The sequence below is a fragment of the Dasypus novemcinctus genome, chromosome 10 (assembly GCF_030445035.2).
Source record: "Dasypus novemcinctus isolate mDasNov1 chromosome 10, mDasNov1.1.hap2, whole genome shotgun sequence".
Taxonomy (NCBI): domain Eukaryota; kingdom Metazoa; phylum Chordata; class Mammalia; order Cingulata; family Dasypodidae; genus Dasypus; species Dasypus novemcinctus.
In genome coordinates this window covers 42,982,841-43,004,483 of record NC_080682.1, presented here as the reverse complement: position 1 = coordinate 43,004,483, position 21,643 = coordinate 42,982,841, and the positions used below count along the sequence as shown (strand labels likewise).

Below are 21,643 nucleotides of genomic sequence, written 5' to 3'. Positions count from 1 at the left end.
AGGCTATCAATATGGACCTCAGTGAGACAAATCAAGCTTTTCAGGAAAATCTGAGATGCCAGGGACACCTGCTATAGCCTCATCCATGCTGCAATCACGGAATGTCCACTCTGTCAGGTTACAGCTTGGGTACACATGCCTTCTCTCTGCTGGATTTCTCTGCTTAGGACCACGGCTGAATCGGAACCCGGCCCAGGAGCAGCCCAGCCCAGCTAGCTTTCCCAGAGCGCAGGGGCTTAAGGCAAAACAAATGCCTGTGCGTTCTTTGTGTTTGTGAATGCAAACGTCAAGCCTTGGTTAATGCAAGCATATTTACATTTTTTAAGAGCCCAGAAATAATGGAGGTCCGGTGAGAAGGGTGGAGCCCAGAGCAAGGGAGAGCTTATTTTCTTCCCTGTCAGCCACACAGAGGAGAGAGCAGATCATAGGACAGACGACTTCTTGCTAAAGCACTGCTGATTTCTAGACCGAGTTGTCATTTGCAAGTCCCTTAACCTCTCTGAGCCTCAGTCTCTTCATTGGTTTCTTCATTTGTAGAATGAATAGGCTGGAGTGCATAGCATCTGTGCTTATTTTTCGTGTATTAGATTCGACAATTCCCTCACTCTCAGAATGATAAACCCCGAGAATAACAGCAGCATCTTTCAGCAGAGTGGATGCCGGGTGCAGGAAAAAATGCCTAAGGACAGAAGAAAGAGAGAGCTGCCGGATTCAGGTGAATCTGGATGGAGGGAGAACAGGGATCTGTCTAGATGAAGGGATTCTGCAGAGGGACCTCCTTGGGCTAGGGACACCTGTACTGGGAAGGAGATCATGTGGCAGTCAACACAAGTGTTGGCTCCAGTCAGATCTGCTCCCCCGCCCCTGCTCCTGGCTCCTGTGTGAGTTTGAGCAAATTACTTAAACTCATAGCACCTAGGCTTTAGCCTCTCCAGTCATAAAACGGGGGCGTGATAGTGCCTACGGCATAGGCTTGTAGACAGGGTGAAATGAAAGAAAGTGTGTAAAGGAGCTGGCACAGAGCCTGGTCCATAGTTAGCTGTAATCATGATGGAATTGATTTTCTCAGGGTTTTTGCCCCTCCCTATCTTGGATTATAGTCTCTAAGCAAGTAAAAGGACACTCTCCAAGGTACTCTTCTTACCTGTGGGTAGTCAAGGGCTTTTCTGATGATCTCTTCTTGGTAGAAAAGAAAAGAATTCCACAGACTCAGAACCAACTTGAAAGTATTTCCTCAAAGTATGGTTGAAGGAAGCTAAGTGCATCCGAGTCACCTATGTGCAGATTCCCGAGCTCTGCACACTGCCCAGCCCCACCCAGGAGACTGGGTCAGTGCTTCTCCGACTTTAATGTGTGTAGAAACCTACTGGCTATCTTATTACAATGCAGATTTTTATTCAGTAGGTCTGGGGTGAGGCCAGAAATTCTGCATTTGTCACCAGCTCCCAGGGGCCATCGTTGCTGCTGATCCGTGGACCACACTTTGAAGCAAGGTTTGAGAGGCTCTCTAATCGTGGCTGTCATTAGTGATGTCCAGACATTTCTGCCACTGCTTTCTGGGCACCTGGAAGGATTGCACTTCTTCACTCTCTTGTAGTTGGTTGGGGTCATGTCACTGGTTTTGGTTAACTGGGTTGTGTCAGACAAACGAGCAGCACCTGTAGTTAATAGTACACGTATGTATGAGAATTTTCTTTCATGAAATATAAAAAATGAATGATACTAATACAAGGTGGTAATAATAGGGTGGTAAATGGGGAAAAAACACACCTAATGTAAATAATGGACGATAGATAGAACTTTTTTTTTATTAGAGATGTTGTGAATTTACAAAACAATCATGCGTAACACATAGGATTTCCATTCACACCCCACCACCGACACCTTGCATTGTGTTGACCATTTGTTACAATTGATAAACTACTAACTCTAGTCCATAGCTTACATTAGGTGTAATTTCCCCTTAAACCACCCTATTATTAACACCATATTAGTATTGTACATTTGTTATATAGTTCATGAAAGAATGGTTTCATATTTGTACTGTTAACCACAGTCCATCATCTACCACAGTCCCACGCCTTGTATGATCCATCCAAAGTGTGCACTCAGTGGTCTCAGTTTCATCAGAGTTGTGTTGTCACCCTCTCAGGCAATATCAGAATGTTTTCATTACTCCAAAAAGACAAATCCCCTTCCCCCTGATGGCCCCCTGTTGTTGACCCTTGGTATTGATATGGTACTTTCGTTGCCCCTGATGCAAATATATTACATTATTACTATTAACTATAGTCCATAAATTATTACACATTGTTGTAGAGAGAGAATTGTTTTAATAGTCTTTCATCAATTGTACAAAGGTAACTATTGTTAAAAAAATAGTACCATTATAAAAAAAAGTGCTGTCATCGATATTAACAAATGTTCCACACCAGTGCAAGGTGTTGGTGGGTGGTGTACAGGAATCCTGTATTTTATGCCTGATTGTCTTATAAACTCACAACTTCTCTAATTAAAAAAAAAAAGTGGGGAAAAAAAAAAAGAGTTGCACCTCCAGGCTCATTCAAGACCCTTTAAAGCGCTCTTTTCCTTTGCCGCAGCAACCAGTGATGTTTCAGTTAGTGGCTGTTCTAGCAGACTGGGTCCTGGGGTGGGGATGCGGGGAGCACAGCACAATATTGTGCTACCATGTATGTCCTTGTCACACACCCCTCATGTCACCATCCATTATAAAACGTTTCAGTGCCCCAAACAGAATCTCTGAACTCATTAAGCAAAGACTTCCCCTTCTTCCTCCCCTGGCCCCTGGTAACCTCTAATCTACTTTCTATCTTATGATTTGACTATTCTAGATATTTTATATAAGTGGAATACATGCAGTATTTGTCTTTTTGTATCCAGCTTATTTCATTTAGCATGGTGTTTTCAAGGTTCACCCACATTGTAGCATGTATCAGCACTTCATTCCTTTTTACAGTTGAATAATATTCCATCATATCATATGTGCATATCAAATGTGCATATCACATTTTCTTTATCCATTCACCTGCTGATGGACACTTGCATTGTCTCCAACTTTTGGCTATGTGAATAATGCTGCTATGGTCATTGGTATACAAAAATAGCCTATTTGAACCCCTATTTTTATTTCTTTTGGGTATATACGTAGGAGTGGAATTGCCTGGACATATGGTAATTCTCTTTTTAAATTTTTGAGAAACCACCAAACAACTTTCCACAGTAGCTGTACTAATTTACATTCCTACCAGCAATACACAAGGGTTCCAATTTCTCCACAGGCTCACCAACACTTGTTACTTTCCAGTTTTTAAATAATAGCCAAACTAGTGGGTGTGAAGTGGTATCTCATTGTGGTTTTAATTTGCATTTCCCTGATGACTCATGATATTGAGCATCTTATCATGTGCTCAAAAGGATATTTTAATAACAGGAAACACTGGCACAGTGTTAACTGTATTCCAGGTAGTTTTCTGGCTGCTTTAACTATTTTAATGCTGTAACAAGCCTATGAGGAAGATATTATCATCATCAACATCCTCATTTACAGATGAGGATATTGAGGTACAGAGGAGTTAAGTAACTTGTCCAGGGTCACATAGCTAATCAGTGGTAGGACCAGGATTTGAACTCAGGCAGCTGACTCCATAGTCCATGTGCATAACCACTCCACTGTATTGCTACAAGTAAAGCTCAAGCATGTATCTATCCAATATCTCATCTCTGTATATATTTATCTGTCACTTATAAGCATAATTTAAATATATTACCATGTATCTAATTTTTATTTGCTTATTTAGATTGCAGGATACTTTCCTCCCCTGTCAGGAAGATTCGACATGACAACAACTGTTCCAAGTTCATTTCTTACCCTAGGTGTTCTATACATTCAGCACAAGGTGATTAAGAATTTTTTTTAACCTGAAAAAAAAAAAAAGAACATTTCTTTCGAACCTCAAAAATTAGAAAAAAATTTTTAACAAGCCTGGAATGACCTGGCTGCAGAGAAGCCCTGGGTGTCTGGGCTTCGTGCTCACTCTCTTTCTTCTCTGTAAACCTCTCAGCCCTTTCTTTGTTCGAGGTGATGCTTCTGCTGCAGGCTTGACTGGCTCCTGCCCCCTGCTGCCTCTTCTCATCTTTGTGCAGAAGTTGTTTTCAAGGCCTGGACAAAAAGCTCCTTGTCTCTCAGGTCCCAAGTCTCCTTGTCACACACTCCTCATGTCTCCAGGTACCCTAACACCCTCTGTCTGGGTCTGCCCTTGGGGGCAGGGTGGGAACCCTTGAGGGGAACGACTCCTTTTCTGCTTTCCCAGACCCCGATGTGGCTACTAAGGGGTGTCCTCTTGTGCGGCAAATGTGTCACACTCAACTGTCTCTATGGAAGTCAAACTTTGCCTCTTATCTGCACACACACACACACACACACACACACACACACACACACATATGCAAGAGTAAAGAATTAGGAAAATGTTTAATGTTGCAAGTGCTTAAAGTCAGAAACAAAAAAAGGACATGGCTAACATGGCAAAAGCAGTCCCGGCTCTGAGCATGGGCAGGTGATTAAGCACTGTTCTGGGAGGAACTGTTTGTCTGGTGGACAATCATGGAGTTCTAACCACAGCCTGATCATTAGTCCACAGGAAACATCCTGTTACTATTATAAAGATGAACAGAAAAACAAAACAAAACAAAACAAAAAAATGAACTTTTTAAAAAAAGAACTTTCTGCAAGTCTTCCTTTCCATTCGGATTCAATTCAAGTGAGGCAGGAAGGTCTCAGGGCAGCCATGCCTGCAACATTAGCTAATCAGACTCCCAAGAAACATTCCATTCCGCTTAGGAGGGCTTTGCAGAATGGTTTGCTCATGGTGGCTTTTAAAATAAACTGAGGGTTGCCAGGCTGAATGGGCTCCCTGCGGGGCTGGTGCCCTGGTTCCAGGCTGGTGCCCAGCGGGCCCGCCTCCTGCTGGGATGGTGGACATGTCATCAAATATGGTTGCTTTGCCAGTTCTCCATTCTTGGGGGATGAGGTAGAAAGTCTTGTCTCCTCTGTCTCTTCCCACTTAAAAATTATGGAAACTGAGGCACAAGAGAGAAATAATAAAGGTCATAATAATAACCAATCCAGTGAAGTGTCTTGAGCATTTTATATTAACATATCTACAAATATCAATGGGAGGGTCAGAATGGTATAGCGGCAAGATAGATACGGGTTCAAATTCTGCCTTAGCCCCCTCTGAACCTGGGTGACCTTGCTGAAGTCGCTAAACCTCTCTGAAACTCAGTTTCCTCATTTGTATATTGATAATGATACCTATTCCTTAGGTTTGTTTAATATGAAGGGTAGAAATAATGGGTGCAAAGTAACTAGAGTAGCACCTGGCACCTAAGAGGTATTTGATAAATGACTCCTCTTATTAGGACATAGGGCAGGTCACTCATAGAATAAATGGCAAAAATTACCTGAGGCGCTTGTAAAAAATACAGACTCATAGGCCTCACTGCCTATAGTCTAAGGAAAGGCATGCCATCTTTATAATGTCAGGCCCAAGTGATTCCTGACAGCACCCAGAACTCTCCACTCCAACTTCTTCGTTGGTGTTTTTTGTTTTCTAGGCAGCTGGCCCCACCTTCATTGAAGCTTTAGCCCTTGGGGGAAAGTGGACGGGATGAAAAGGTCAGGTAGCCTTATATATTATCAGGGAGAATTACCTTGAGCTTTACACAGATTTATTCCTAAAAAGCTGTTAGCAAATGGAATTTGTTGTTGTCGCTGCTGTTGTTACTATTGTTGTGTGTGTGTGTGAGAGAGGATATGCATATATATAATGCCCTGGTTTGCTACTTAAAGAAAGGCATTCATTTAATTAGATAAATACTGTCTGAGTGTCTGCTATGTGCTGGGGATACAATGATAAACAAGAGGCAGACCCTGCCTTCAAGGGCTTACTTAGAGTCCAGTATGAAAGATGGACAAAAAACCCAGACAATTACAATACTGCAGTTAGATAAGGTTAAGCATGGAGAGCTTTGGGAGTGTGGAGAGGGAAGTCTAACCAACTGAGGCGTGGGCATCTGGGGAGGAGGAGTCCAGGGGCATTGACTTCTGAGAAAGAGACCTCTAAACTGGAATCTAGTCTTGAATCCTTTAGCAAAGTGAATGCTTCTCTAATTTATCCCTGTGGGAAAATGTACTTTCGTCTCGTCATGGTACCCCTGGGAGCATTTACACAACCATGCGTCTGCACAAATATTTGAGTTCCTGCTGTGAGTAAGGTACTGAGGGAGGTGCTGCAGGGCAGCCAGCGTGAGGAAGGTTCAACTCTTGCCCTGAGGGAGTTACACCACTCCTACTCAGGCTTAACTTCATTTCTCCTATAGGGCATTCATCTGATGTGATCTGGGTATGACTGAACAGGTAGTTTTTTATTCAGGTTGTAACTCCCTTTCCTGAAAAGACAGTTTATTCCGTTTCATCACCATGCAGAGGGAACTGGGTTCCAACCAACTCTGAGCGTGAGCATACATCTCATCGAGGAGAAAACTAGTGCACACACAGGGGTTTACAGAGACATTTGCAGTCAGGCGGTGAAGCTGTGGAGGTCTGCATGGGTCTCTAGGTCTGTAGGGTCTGTGAGGATGTGGGAGCAGCCTGAAGATCTGGTAGCAAGTGCAGCAAGTCAGGCTTTCCTCTCACTGGGTGTCATGGCCAGAATGCCTTTCAAACCCCCTGTTTCTGCCTGGGAGGGCAGGAAGAAGCAGAGTTCTTTGTGGATTATGAAAATTACATCATGTTTAAACAAAAGATGGCAAGGTGTGTAAGTGAACAGGTGAAGCCCCTTTACCTTCTGTGCTTGTCTGTGAGTTCAGTGGTTGGGAACCCCCTCCCCAAATGAGGGCGTGTTCCCACCTTGCAGAGGGTGAACCTGAGGCCCACAGGAGAGCCTGAGGGCAGGGATGGACACCTGGTAGTGAGCACTCTGCTGCAGGAACAATCTGGCTCAAACTCCTTATTCTACATTTAAAGTCTCTCCCAAATATGAACACCCCCTCAGTCCCCCACCCCAAATTCTCTGCTTCTTGGAAGGCCAAGCGTGAAGCCTCTGCCTCCTGGTTTTTGCCAGGTTGCTCTAGACTTCCTGAGCTACTGTTGCCCCTCGCTGCCTTGTGGAATTTAACCCATCCTTCCAAGCCCAGCTCAGGTGTCACCTCTCCCCCGGCTGGAATTAATCTCTCTCTCCCCACCACTCCTGGGTTGGCGCTTTCTCTCTTTACTTCTCCTTGGGCAAGTCTGTAGCCTCCCGGAGCCTCAGTGTTCTCTGTGCGTGGGCATAGTAGTAATATCTGGCAGGAAACTCTAATCTCCTTAAGGTCATGGACCCTTCTGCTAATGTGATGAAAACTGCCGAGAGAGGTAACATTTGTTGAGACCCCCTATGTGTTAGGCCTAGTGTTTAGGGACTTACCCCCCATTATCTCATTTACTCCTGAGCCTAGCCTCTCTAGACCGGTAGTAGTATCATATTCCTTTCACAGTCAAGGCTAGGAAGGCCCAGAGGTGAAATGCCTCTCCCGAGGTCACCCATTTTAGCAGAAGAAAGTCTGCCATATGCTGGAGCTGGGGACCTAAATCTTTGGGCTAGCTTCATTGTCGGCTCCTGCTCCCCCAGCCTCGGAATGGGGGCAGGGAGAACACGACACACAGCAAGCAGCCTACAATTTGGGGGCCGATGCACCCCCAAGCCCACCCACCAGTCTGATCAAAAACCCCTTCGCCAGCTTGCTGTCTAGACACAGGCCAGGCTCTGCCTTCAGCAGTGGTTTCGGCCAACATTTGGTGACCCAAACCCAGAGCCCGGGAGCTGGCGGAGGTTGGGGCGCCCGCAGGAGCACGGACTCCTGGCGTGAGAGCAGCGGAGTCACATCCCGGGTCCCAAGACCCAGGAATGTGGGAGGGCTGGGCGGAGGGGGCCGGCAAGGCGGGGGCGCTTCCTCTGCCCGCCGGAGAGAGCCGCCGGGGCGCGCGCGGGGCGCGCCGCCCGCCCCCTCCCCGCTGCCCAGCTCGGCTCGGCGGGGCGGGGGCTGCGGCGGGCGGGCGGCGAGGGGTGGTTGAGCTCGCAGCCGCCAGGCCGGCCGGGGCGGGAGGAAGCGATGAATATTCAGAGGGGAGGGGGAAGGGAGGGGGCTGAGCGCTCGCCACGGCTCCCTGCAGCCGGAGCCGCATGACGCGCGGAGGAGGCAGCGGGAGCCACCGGGGCCGCGGGATCCCGGCCCGGCTTGCCGAGCGCAGGGGGTGGGCGCTGCTCGCTCCGCCCCGGGAAGCCTCTGCACGCCCAGGGTCGCGATCCCCCGGCGGCAGCCCGGCCAGGCTTCGCCGTGTGGCCGCCGCCGCTGCCATGTCCCCGGGGAAGCCCGGGGCGGGCGGAGCGGGGACGAGGAGGACGGGCTGGCGGAGGAGGAGGCGGCGGCGGCGGCTGGAGGCGGCGACGAGGACGCCCGGGCCCGGGCGCGGGCGCACGGCGTGGCCCGATTCGCGCGTCCTGAGCACGTTCCAGGGCGCGCAGGGCATGAAGCCCGCGGCGCGGGAGGCGCGGCCGCCTCTGCGCTTTCCCGGACTGCGCTGGGCGCTGCCGCCGCTGTTGCTGCTGCTGCTGCGCTTGGGCCAGGTGAGCCGCTGGGTGGGCCCGGGTGGGGGGCAAGGAGGGTGGGGGCGGGACTGGCATCCCCTGCACCTGCCCTGGTGTGCCCCGCCTGCGGAGTTCCGGGGGAAGTGTTGAGGGGGACTCGGGTGTTCCGAGCCCTCCTTAAGGCGGGGGGCTCGCGGGGTTCACGGCCGGCCTCTCACGCCGGCGACCGAGCCCCTTTCGAGGCTGCCCAGGGCAAGGGCGGCGAGATCTGGGGTCCCCGTAGATCTCCCGTGGAAGCCCCCGCGCGGGCTACCGAGTAGCCGGCCCGGCCCTCTCCAGGCCGACTCTGGCCTGGCCTTCTCCGAGCTGGTCACATCTGGCCGGCGCGGGCCGGCTCGCCCGCGAGAGGCGGCGGGAAGGGGCGTGTTTGCGGAGGGTTGGGGATGCGGAGCCCGGCGGGCCTGCAGGGGCCCTTGGGGCCGAGCCGCAGGCCCGAGCTGCGGCCCTGGGGCTCCGGGGCGAGGCTGGGCGAGGGTAGGACCTTCGGGCTGGCGGCCCTGCTTCGGGGGAAAGTTCCCAGACCCGGGAAAGGGTTGCCACTCGCAGGAGTTCATTCCTGCCAGGCCCTCTTTCCGTCCTCTTCTCGGGGAAGGAGCTTCCCTGGGTGCTTGATTAGTGCCTTGGGGGCCGTCAGCTCTCTTTCCACCGCCCTGTTTTCTAGCTTTGCTTTTCAGATAATGCTGTGCCTGGCGTTTTGGTGACTGATCTTTGTGAAAGCGCCGTTTCCCCTTCATGGAGCTCTCATGGGGTAAGGGGTGGGGTGCGAGGCAGGACAGCTGGAAGAAGTTCCCATTTCACAGATAGGGAACTGAGGGAGGGAGAAGTCAAAGAGCCCAGTCACCAGCGCCTGCCACGGGAGCAGAGCCAGCCTCTTAGCCTTCTGGGAGCAGGTTGGAGTCTCGAACCCGTGGCGAAAAATGGCCTGGTGAGGGCCCTGCTGCCGGCTTGCTGATGAAAATCTTGCTTGTTTTATACAGAAACCATCTATAAGGAGGTGATGTTTGAAACCCGAGATGTGAATTATTGGCTTGGGGTGGAACTTGGTTTCAGGGAAGACTTTTCATGCACAGATGCAGAATTATCTGTGAGCAGAAACAGCCTTGAAGCATTGCAGCCTAGCGGGCAGGACCACAGGGGCCCAGGCCTGGGGCTGCTGCTGCCCTCCGCACAGAAAAGGCTGCTCTGTGGCCGGGGTTCCCTCACATTTTCCCCAGGAGACTTTGAGGTGCTCTGGAGGGCCTGGAAGACAGTGGTCCTGGGCCAGGCCTTGCCTTTGGACTTACTTTGCTTTTCAGGCTCCTTCCATTCTCAGTTAACAGCTCTAGGATACCGGTAACCCCAGTTCTCAAGAGTTGTTTGAGGGACTTCCATTGGCAAATGTCTGAAAGAACTTTGTAAACATTAAAGGGCGTCCAAAAGGGATGATCATTAAGATGCAACTGTTTATTGTCTGTCTTTTCCCTGTCTCTGTGAGGAGATTCATGAAGAGCAGCCTGTGAGATTAAAAAAAACACCACCACCCCATAGTGAAAGATCTCTTGTACCAAAGTGTATACTGAAGAAATACTTGAGCTTCATTTAGTTTTTAGTTTAATTTGTTATATATATATAAATGAAAATGTGTCTCTGTGTTTATCTATCTATCTATCTATCTATCTATCTATCTATCTATCTATCTATCTATCTATCTGTCTGTCTGTCTGTCTGTCTTGTCTGTCTTTTGGCCTCAGCCATTGTGTTGCTAGCCGTGCTTTGAATTAGCAAAAAGTTTCTTGGGTAAATTTATTTCTTGCCCAATCCTTCCTCATATTACATTAGCATATTGCCATTCTGCACTTGTCCCATATTCAGATATTTCCTTCCTCTCGAGTTCTTTAGAAACTCTCTTAAGAGGACTCTCTTTAATTTCTCATTTTTGGACATGATGAAAAATCTAAAAGGCTCTCTGAAAAAATATTCCAAGTCCACATTTGGCACATCTTTTCTGTGTTGGACCTGACTTTCAAAATAGTTTAAACCCCTCATTTTTTTAGATGAGGCTCTTGGGGTTCAGAGAAGTCAGTGACGGAACTGAAATTGTCTGGTGAGTTAGGACTAGAACCGGGGCCTCTTCACTGTGCCTGCTCTTTTCATGAGGCTAATTTTTTTTGCCCTATTTTGCTCTACTCTTACTTTTAACCGTAGGCACAGAACTACCTCATTGTATACTCATTAAAACTGTGAGTGTAAAATGAGTTTTCCAAAATCGAATCACATTTGACATATTTTCAGAGTTTATGCATTTAGGAATCTTGGGCTAAGGTATCTGTTTACTTACCTAATAGTTGATTGGTTTTGTGTGATATGTGCATGTTTTAAAACAGAATGAACTCAGGTTAAACAATGGACAAGTCATGAAAAAGACACAGCTGAGCTTGGGCATTGAGGAGGACAGTTGTTGAAGCTAGAAAGCTGAGATGCTAGAAGACTCAGGGCTTAGTAGGCCGGAAAAGGAATTTTTGAACCTGGCATCTCATTTGTGTTCTCCAAGACAGAAAGGAGGGTTGGAGATGATTCTAACATGAAGACTTAGCTGGTTGCTATGTCTGACTTTACCCCTTCTTGTAGTGATTTTTGGTACACTAGTAGTGGTTTCTGAGTATGCTTTAGGCAATATGACAATGTGATTTCCCCCCTGCCTTCTCTCCTTGAAAAATGTAGTTCTGATAGATTCCTTTAACAAATTAGCTTGACAGTGGGCTGCTTTAAAGTGAAAAAATGATGAAAGGCGGTGACTGAGCTGTTCTGGTGGTCTTAAAATGTTTCGGATTTGCTTTTTCTTTGCTTTCTTGTTTCCTGATGAATAATTTTGTGTTTATTATTTATCATAACTAATTCCTGATGATCTACCTGCTTCATGCAGAGTGCAAAAAATATTTTGACTCCTCCTTAAACTGCCTGTTAAATCTCATGGGTGATCTTAAATATTTTTGTTTTGCTTCACAACAACAACGAAAATTCAAATGGTTATGTTTTGTTTGCAGACAGTTTAAGAAAACAAAGCAAATTGGTTTATGGTTAGACTGTGACTTTAAGCTGATTTCAAGTTGGGCGCCATGGATAAAGATAACCACAAATACCCAAGCTTTCCTAAGCAGAGAGAATCCTGGCTCCCGAGTGAGCAATTTCGGTCAGCAAAGAGGTTATTTAGCTCCTAAAAGTAATTTTTGCTTGGGGTTGACACTGAGGCAGAGTTGTTGAATGACTGTAGGCCTAGGTTTAGCCAGAGCATCCCCAGTAATTACTTAGTTCATTCACTTCTTGGCCAAAAGAATTTTTTTCAAGTGACCAGGTGGCTGGGTAAGAGGCATTTTTCTGTGTATTTCCCTTCTAACATGATGCTGCTGATAATATTATAATTAATAGGTGGCATTACATGTGGCAGGCACTGTGCTAAGGGCCTTAATACATTATCTCATTTGACCATTTAAGAAATAACTAAGGGTGCAGATGTAGCTCAGTGGTTTGAGTGCCTGCTTCCTATGTACAAAGGCTCTAGGTTCAATCCCTGGTACCTCCTAAAAAAAAAAGTACTAAAAGGTAGGTGCTGTTTATGTTGTCATTTTATCGAGAGAAAATTGAGGCTTGGAGCTTACCAAAGACTCATAACTAGGATGTGGCAGAGCCAGGTCTGATGTCTCCATTGCTCCAGACTGCTTATTGCCCCGTGCTGTAAAAAGTCATATTTTTTAGAGAAGGTTTTCACAGCATGCAAATAATAGATGAGGTGTCAGACTTTGGTGGCAAGGGGCAGAGAGTCAGTTTGGGGTCTGTGCATCCTAAAGGCTGTAGGACCTACTCTGTTTGCAGTGTGGCCTGCCACAGTACCCTGTTTCTGGCTCACATTTCGTCGGTGTGACAGGCAAGCCCTGGTGTGATAGGCAAGCCTGCCTTAGTGGAGGGAGAATGAGGTGTGCGATGAAAAGACCTGGGTTTGAGCCCTACCTAGTTCTGCCACTTATTAGCTATAAACTTTGGCAAGTCACTTAACCGCTGTGACTCTTCATTTCCTTATCTGGAAAATGGGACTGATACTTCCTGCTTCCCTGGGTGGTTGAGAGGATCAAATAAGATAGAAGAGGAACTATGTAAAATCTAAAGCACAATTCACCTGGCTGCTGTTGTTATTTAGGGAGAAGTAGGGCTTTATATCACTAGTTCATTTAGCAAATATTTATCAAACATTTCCCATGGCAGCGTTTCCTAAAGAGTGGTACAGAATAACCCAGAATAAGGTGCACTTCGCTCAAGTCACAAGTTTCCAAAAAAAATTTTATGTTATTTATTTTAAGTTATATTGGTAAAAACTGTAAGCTGTGAATGAAGCTAAATATAGTGTAATGGTAAAGAAATTTGTTTAAATTTAATCAAAAGTTGATTTAAAGAAAAAAAAATATATTTTTATTTTTTAATTTTTTAATTTTTTAATTTTTTTTAATTGATTTTGTAAAAATATTACATTAAAAAAATATGAGGTCCCATTCAACCCTACCACCCCCACCCCACCACTCCCCCCTCAGCAACCCTCACTCCCATCATCATGACTCATCCATTGCACCTGGTAAGTACATCTCTGGGCATCTCTGCACCCCATGGTCAATGGTCTACATCATGGCCCATACTCTCCCCCATTCCATCCAGTGGGCCCTGGGAGGATTTACAATGTCCGGTGATTGCCCCTGAAGCACCATCCACGGCAACTCTAAGTCCCAAAGGCGCCTCCACCTCTCATCTCTTCCTGCCAATTCCCCATACCCATCAGCCACCATGTCCACTTTTCCCACTCCAATGCTACCTTTTCTCTGTGGACCTTGGATTGGTTGTGTCCGTTGCACCTCTATGTCAAGAGGAGGCTCAGATTCCACATGGATACTGGATGCAATCCTTAAAGAAAAATATTGTATGATGTGATTATGGCAAAAATTGTGAAGGTGATAAATTATTTAAGTTCAGGATATCCTGACAAGGGGGGGCACCCATTGGAGACTCTGGAGCCTGGCGTCATGGCCCTTACAGAAGATCACCTCCAGACAACCAGTCACAGTTGTGATGAGCCTTCATCACAGGTAAAGGCAGGCACTGGATTTGCCAGAAATGGCGTGTGGCAGAGACAATCCTTATGTGGAGAACCCCACAAGCCAGGTATCTTAGACCAGAGTCATCTTCCGATGGCAGTTTTCACACCACCTCAGATGCCTTTCCAGAGGCGTTTCTGGTGACTTCCTAGAGGACAGGAGCTGTAGGAAATTTGTTCTGATGTCCTTATTAGCGATCAGTGTAGCCGTCCTACTGTCTCAGAATTTTCATGCCATGTAAATGCTGGGGTGAGAGGTGGTGGTAATAAGACACCCCACGGAGGGCATTTTGAAAGCTAAGTGGTGGCAGCTCCCACAGAAGGTCTAATTTTAAACATGCAAATAATTTTCAGTTCCACTTTTCCTTCTTCCTGTTAGAGGAAAGATGTACCCTGTTGCCATATATGAGGCTCCAGCAAACAAAGTCTATGTTACGCCATCAGCTGTCTGCTTCTCCAGGGCAGGAACGGGATGATCTTATTCTGGGTACTTGTGTCCAGTATTATTCCATTGTTGCTGAGTAAATTAGTGAGTGAATATGAAATTGTGGCATCACTAGGGAGTCTACAACATAGTGATCTTAATCTTTCTGGAGGTAGGGGGCATAAGACCCCCTTACAAGATTATGTAAAGGAAAGAATCCTCTCCCCAAAGGAATACACATTTTTATGATTTTGTATCAAATTTCTGAAGTTTTATAGACTCTTTAAAATAGTCCATGAAGCTCAGGTTAAAAAAATCTCCAACCTAAAACTGTGTAAAGTTAGAAAAGTGTATCAGTCCTTCTCTTCAAACATAACCACTGGAATTCCTTGCATTTCCTTCCAGGAAAAAAAAAGTTTCTATGTAGTGTACACAGATATCTATGTAGACATCTTTTAAAAAGAGTTGCATTAAAGGACATATAATATATACATTGTTCTACTTAGCCTTTTAATTTCCTCAGTTATCTTGGAGGTTGTTTGATATCTGTCCCTGTAACTCTGACTCATTCTTTTAATGACTAGTATTTCAGTGTGTGGATTTACTGTAATTATTTTACTGTTCTGCTATGAGGACAGGTTAGTTGTTAGTTTTTAATCCCATTACAAATAATCCTTCAGAGAATATCTTTGGTGCATATTTCTTGAGACCTTCATAAGTACAAAAGTAGGGTAGATTTCTAGTCATGGGATTGCTGGATTAGAGGGTACATGTATTTAGAATTTTGATAGCTTATTGTTATATTGCCTTGCAGAAACATGGTTCCAATTTGTACTTTCACCAACAGGTTTTGAGAGTGCTATTTCTTCATATTTTTACCTGAATCGAGGACTAATTAAAAAATTAAAAAATTTGTGTTAGTCTGAGACGTGAAAAATTGTAGACTGTTACTTTTATTTATACCTTTAATTATGAGCAAGTTTAGCATCTTTTCTTAGCTTTTGGGCCATTTGTATTTCTTTTGTTTGGTGAACTGCCTATTTCCTTTACCCTTTTCTTTTTAAAGGCTGTTTTTTCATTACAGATTTGTATGAGCTCTTTAGAAATTAAAGAAACTAGTCCTTTGGCTCTTATTTGTGTTGCAAATATATTTTTTCCAACTATTTTAGATGCGCCTTTGTTCTTTAGGAGCTAGAAATAAATCATACTCTTGGGATGGTGGAGACAGCACAGAACTCTGAGCCAGGCTGCCTGGTTTGAATCCTGGCTCCATCATCTACTTGCTGTGTGACCTTGGGTAGAGGCCTGAACCTTTTTTAACCTTGGTGTTCATATCTCTAAAATATAATAACCTATTATTACTTATTACTCCTAAGGCCTCTCACATAGGGTAGCTGGATAAGTTAAGTAAGATTACATTATGTTCTTTGTAAGTGGATAGAGAAATATAAGAACAACATTTTAAAATGCCAAAGTATTCCATTTATCCGTGAACTGGATTCTAAATTTAGGGCAAAAGGCTATATTTATGCATTGTAAAATTGTGCCACAAAATCTCTTAAATTGCCTGCAATGGTTTGTATACATACATCTATTAAAGATGTATAAATGTGAGATAGGCAATGGAGCAGTGTCTATATCTCTGCGAGCACAATTAAAAAAAAATTATATTTCTCTTTTACCTAGTGTGTGTAATTGAATGAATTGTGGTTAAATTCCCAGGGCATGTGATTCTAGTGTGACCAGTGTGGTCCCAGCCCTGAAGCTCCCTTAAAAAAATGGGGTCCTCTTTGGGTTAGGGTGAGCATTTCTCTTTATCTTATGACCTGGTCATCTACGGCTGTGGCCGCCTCCTGTCTCTTGGTATACTTTGTGTAGGGCCAAGAAGGAGTTATTTTAAGCCTCCAACTGAAAACTTAAAGACCTAATCCTTGGATCGAATTGCGGGAAATGGGAGGCGGAGCGAGTCTCTGCTGATGTACTTTCTGCTTCCAGGGCAGCAAGGTGATCCTGCATTTCCTGCTGCAGGTTGAGGGGCCGCCTTCTTAGTCGTTAGTCAGGAGAGATCCCCCGCCAGTGAGCTCGGACCACGCCAAGGTCCTCTTCCCCAGGCTGGGAGCTGGAGAGTGCAGCGGGATTGCTCAGGGCGCTGCGGGAGATTGCTGTCCAGGGTTGAGTGTACTGGCTTCGGAGTGAGACAGATCTGACTCCTCCACCTTCTAGCTAAGTGATCTTGGGCCAGCTTTCTTAATGCTCAGAGCCGCCTTTGTCCTCAACTGTAGAATGGGACCCCAAGAATACCTACCCCTTAGGGTCGTTGTGGAGGAATAAATAGATCTGCAAGACAGCAGCTTGAAATTAACCCTCAACAGATATCAGCTGTTGCATTATCAACTTGTGTTGTTGGGACCTGGCATAATTTACTATTTAAAAAATAAAAAAAATTTTCTTTTTACCTTACAGTTTACCAGGCCCTTTAGCATACAGCAGCTTATTCAATTCTCACAGCGTCCTTTTGAGTTTGTGGTTGTTATTCCCACTTAATAAGTGTGGCTTAGAGTGACTGTGACTTGCCCAATTTAGGTGTCATCTGTCTTTTGCACATCATTAATGTGCATTCATCATTAGTGAATTACTTTAAAATCTAAAATTTTAAAAAATTACTCAAATTTAGAATTAATTAGCTTAGAAGAGGTGAGTTGGGCAGTTGAGTCCCTGGTTTAGTTCATATGTAATTATTAGATTGAACCATGTGAAATTACTGTTTTTCATCCTTTGACTATTGGCAGTTTTATATGGTTCCACCTAATGTGTTCCAGAAAATGTGGTTTTAAAGTGAAGTTTATAAAACCAAATCATAGACTTTACATGGTGTAAGGCATTGTATTTAAAACCTTGGGTCATAAAATCAAGTTAGTGAGTTATGACCAGTGTGAAAAACCTGATAGAGTAGAAAATATCAGACCTTATTTTCTGTAGAAAGGGTAAGTATTGTGCCATGAAATTTATTTCAGTTGTGTGTATGTGTGTTTGTGTAAGTACTGAATTGCTTACAAAATGATTTTCTTATCATAGTTTGGGTTGTTGCCAAAAACTGAAGTCACTGTTCTAGGGAATAGAGGTGGTGGCAGTGTAGGGTAGGAAAAGTATTTGCAGTGTTTCTTGAAAACAAACAAACGAACATGGACATGTTATATAGATTAGATGTCAAGTTTGCATCAAGATTTTTTTCAGCAAATACAGGAGACAATGAAAAATCTCTACCCTGTACACCTTCTGGAAATGTGAATTCATTCCTCTGCTATTCTTAAGGGCAATTTGGGGCAGTTTGCGATGTACGGATGATATGTTGCAAACATTTTACCTGGCCACTAAATATTCTTGTGTATAACTTTAGGTGTTGCATCAGATTCCATTATATGGAGGTACCACAATTTATCTGATTAGTCCTTTGATTAGTCTTCTAGTTTGTTCCCCAATTGTTTTGCCATGGTGAACACTAATTAAGATAAGTTTGTGATTAAATCCCTGGTGATATCTGTAGGATAAATGGAGGTAATAAAAACAACAGTAGCAGCTACTACTGTACATTGAATATTTATGATCTCTTATCTGCACTTTGTACATATCAACTTATTAATCCTATGACGCAGGTACAGGGAAGGCATTTGAGGCTCAGCAACTTCTAATCAGACCCATGACCACGCATTGTGGTAGAACCTCAGCTAGCCAGTTGTGGGCTTCCTTGGAGCACAAAGGGGGACAGGAGAATCTCTGCGGGCCAGAGCAAGTCTGAGCTCCATCCTGGCTAAATTTAAGACAAAGGCCATCATTATGTACTACCATAATTATGGGCTCACAGGTCATTCTCACAGGTGGCGGGTGGGGAATCTTTTTTTTTTTTTTAAGGAGGTAGCTGGGATTGAACCCGGGACTACTTTGTACATCCGGAGCAGGCACTCGCCCGCTGAGCTACACCCCTCCACTTATTTTTTAGAAGTAGGTGGGGGATCTTGATCTTCCCCAGAGAGATGGGTGACATTTGACACTTGGTACTCAGAGCCCTGCCATGGCAGCAGTGAAATGCTTCCCCAAACCCCAGAAAGACAAGAGAATCTTGGCTGTGGATTTTTTTTTTTAGATCTTGAAGCCAGAAGGCGGTGAAGGTGGCCTGACCCTTTTTTGGGATTCTCAGCCACGGCCTTGGCCCTGAAGTAATGACTGACATAATGGTATCTTCCTTGGGGTCTTGGCCTTCCTGTCGTGAATTTGGGTTTATTGAACTTGAAATTGGGTGTGGATGACATGACTTCAGGTTTTCATTCAGGGAGAAGGGTATGGGAAAGGGGGTGTGTTTTGGCGTCAGCAGAAGCAGCTCAGATCCAAAGCCAGGCTCCTCCACCTGCAGCCATGTGACCCTGCTGTCTGCCCAGGTATTTGATCTCTCTGAACCTGTTCCTTCATCTGTAAAATGGGTCGTAATTGTCAGGCCGTGACATTATTTGGGTTAAAGGAGGGAAGTTCTACCAGTCCAGATTATGGCATTTAATAGGCTCTTAAATATCTGCCCCATTTCATCTTCTTTATTATTTAACAATTTCTGATTTGGAGGCTGCAAGGTGATGCAGAGGGCTGGCTGTGGTTGCCATGCACTCAAGGTATGGGATGACGTGCTCTTTTGACCAGCTTTTTAATTTTTTTTTGAAGATGCCTGTGGTACATTCAGTCTTTGCTCTTCCCTGGAATCTGGCATTTAGCCCTTGCAGCCAACACTGTGGTTGGGGTGAGTTGGGACCACTTTTTTTTTTTTTAAGACTTATTTTATTTATTTGTTTCTCCCCACCTCCTTGTTGTTTGCACTTGCTGTGTCTGTTTGCCTTCCTTATTTATTTAGGAGGCACCGGGAGCCAAACCCAGGACCTCTGATGTGGGAGGGAGGTGCCTAATCACTTGAGCCACCTCTGCTCCCGGATTTGTTGTGTCTCTGACTATGTTTTTCCTCCCCGTGTCTCTTGTAAACATCATCTCGTTGATCAGCTCGCTACACCTGCCCGTTGTGTCAGCTCACTGTTTTCTGTAGAAGGCACTGGGAATCAAACCAGGGACCTCCCATGTCGTAGGCTGGAGCTCTTGTGTCTCTTGTTGCATCAGCTTGCTGCTCCTACCCGTTGCGCCAGCTTCCTGGGACCACTTTTCCTTTTGACCAGGGCTTCTCAACCTCAACACTACTGACATTTGGTGTTGGATACTTCTTTATTGTGGGAAGCTGTCCTGGGCATTGTAGGGTGCTTAGCAGCATCCCTGGCCTCTGCCCACTAGATGCCAGTAGTATCTCCCCAATTATGACAGCCAAAAAAGCCTCCAGACAGTGCCACCTGTGCCTTTGGGGGGGGGGGCAAGGAAGCACTCTGGTTAAGACCACTGCTTTAGACAGTGGCTGCTGAGGAGTGTAATGGTGGAGAGTGCCTTTTACTTGACAGTCTTGCTGGGTGGTGCTGGTTATCCTTCCATTCTGGTGTTACCAGCTTCATGTTGATACCCTACTTCATCCCAGTGAGATAGTAGTTCCACTGACGTGATGGGTGTCCAGGTTGCTAGGTCTCAAGAAAAGGGATTCAGGGAGTGGATGTAGCTCAAGTGGTTGAGCACTTCTTTCTCATGTTTGAGGTCCTGGGTTCAGTCCCTGGTAACCTCCTTTAAAAAAAAAAAAAGACGGGTTCATGTTGAGTTCCCTGCTTGCTCAAGTCTGCTTTTTAGGGATGCTTTGGTGGGGTAGGCATTATTCTGGGAGTCTGAGCCCTGGGTGTCTGTTAATCTGTCACATTTCTCTCTGTCTGCAGCCTCAGTTTCCTCCTCTATAAAACTGGCATCACTGATACTTTTCCCATGTTGTGTGGGGCGGGAAAGGAAGCCAGCCTTAATGTGGTATGTGGTGCTGGGCTTTGCAGCAGGGGGTGGAGGCAGGGAAGGCTCACCGTTTATTAGGAGCTGTGAGGCCAAACGTGCCAAGTTCCACATAAGAGTTAGGCTCTCATGTCCGGGAGAGTTCATTAAAAGGAGATTCATTGCCAAGGTCCCCCTCCCACCAGGTCCCTGGAGCAATATTCAGCGTTTACAGGGTTTAGAGGCCCCAGGGCCTAAAAGTAGAGGTAGATAATGCCTTCAGAGCTCCTGCTGGAGACCAGCTGGAATTGAGGCAGGGAGAGGCACTGACACCCCTCCGGCCAGGGGTGAGGCAGCAGCATTGGCTCAACTTTTAGGAACACAACTTTTAGGAACACGGTGCTTTGTGAAGCCAGAAAGAGCTCCCAGCTCAGTCTTGGTCAGGTTGGGTCAGGACATTCTGTTGTCTGGGGCCTCAGGATTTTTTAGCCAACTCTAGCAGGTTATCTGAGATGTCCACTGCCCTGTCATGCACTGTAGAAACACAATAGTAACTGATAGGTGGGCTCTCATTTAATCCTTACAATTACCCTCTCCATTTTAGAGATTATTGTTCCAACTGCCAGCTGTCCCGAGGGCATGTGTCTCAATGAGCTTTTCTAGGAATGCAGATTGGTTTCTCCAGATCCAGTCCTGCAGTCTATCTCCGGCCCTGCTTAGTAAAGGTTGGGGTGTGCGAGGTTATTTGTTACCTGGAGAGGATGAGGACTGTAAGATTCAGGAAATAAAGCCAAACCCTCCCTTAGGGGTGGAACTCTGATCGCCTGGTCTGACCCGCCCTGCCTCAGCCAGCTGAGCTGAGCTCACTGTATAGTTAATCACTGCAATCTTTGCTCCTAGGAAGATAAAAAGGATCATTGTCTTAAAGAATGTCAGAGTTAGCAAGGACCTTAGGGACATCAGGACCTGGAAGACAGCAGGTTCCAGCTTCAAGTGATTTTTTTTTAAAATCCCAGCTTCAAGTGATTTTTTTTTTTAAAATCCCGGTTGCAGCATTATCTTTTTTTGGTGCATCGCCCATCGTTTGGCAGTGTGGGGGGTGGGGAGGGGGGGGGCTTGCGCCTCTCCGTCAAGGTCTGGGACGCTTTTTTCTTTTTTTTACTAGGAGGTCCTAGGGATGGAACCTGGCTCCTCCATCTGGTAAAAGAGAGCTCAGTTGCTTGAGCCACAGCCGCTTCTCTCAAGTGATTGATAGTGGCTGCTTGGGCTCTACATAGAAGGGATTCTTAGACCACTTGGGACATCCTATCCTGGCTCGGCGGGAGAGAGTGCTGGGATCAATTAGTGATGTCTGCCATGGACACGGAGAGGCAAGGGGGTGGCACATTTGCTGTTCATTTGCTGTCTTTGGTTATAGCTGAGGACACTGATGCCTAAGACTTTCCCACCGGAGGATAGTCACCCAGCATGTGATAAAACAGCAAAAATCTGTTTTGGAAGGGGTCTCTAAAAGGT

General features: G+C 45.6%; 1 protein-coding gene across 1 annotated transcript in view; it reads left to right on the top strand.

Moving 5' to 3' along the window:
• Nucleotides 1–8,264: 8,264 nt before the first annotated feature.
• PTPRJ (protein tyrosine phosphatase receptor type J) overlaps nucleotides 8,265–21,643 on the top strand; it is a 192,553-nt gene continuing 179,174 nt past the window's right edge. Inside the window, exon 1 of the mRNA XM_012524934.3 lies at nucleotides 8,265–8,687. Within this exon, the coding sequence (XP_012380388.3) occupies nucleotides 8,418–8,687 (270 nt within the window). The 5' untranslated portion in view covers nucleotides 8,265–8,417. The remainder of the gene's footprint in view (nucleotides 8,688–21,643) is intronic.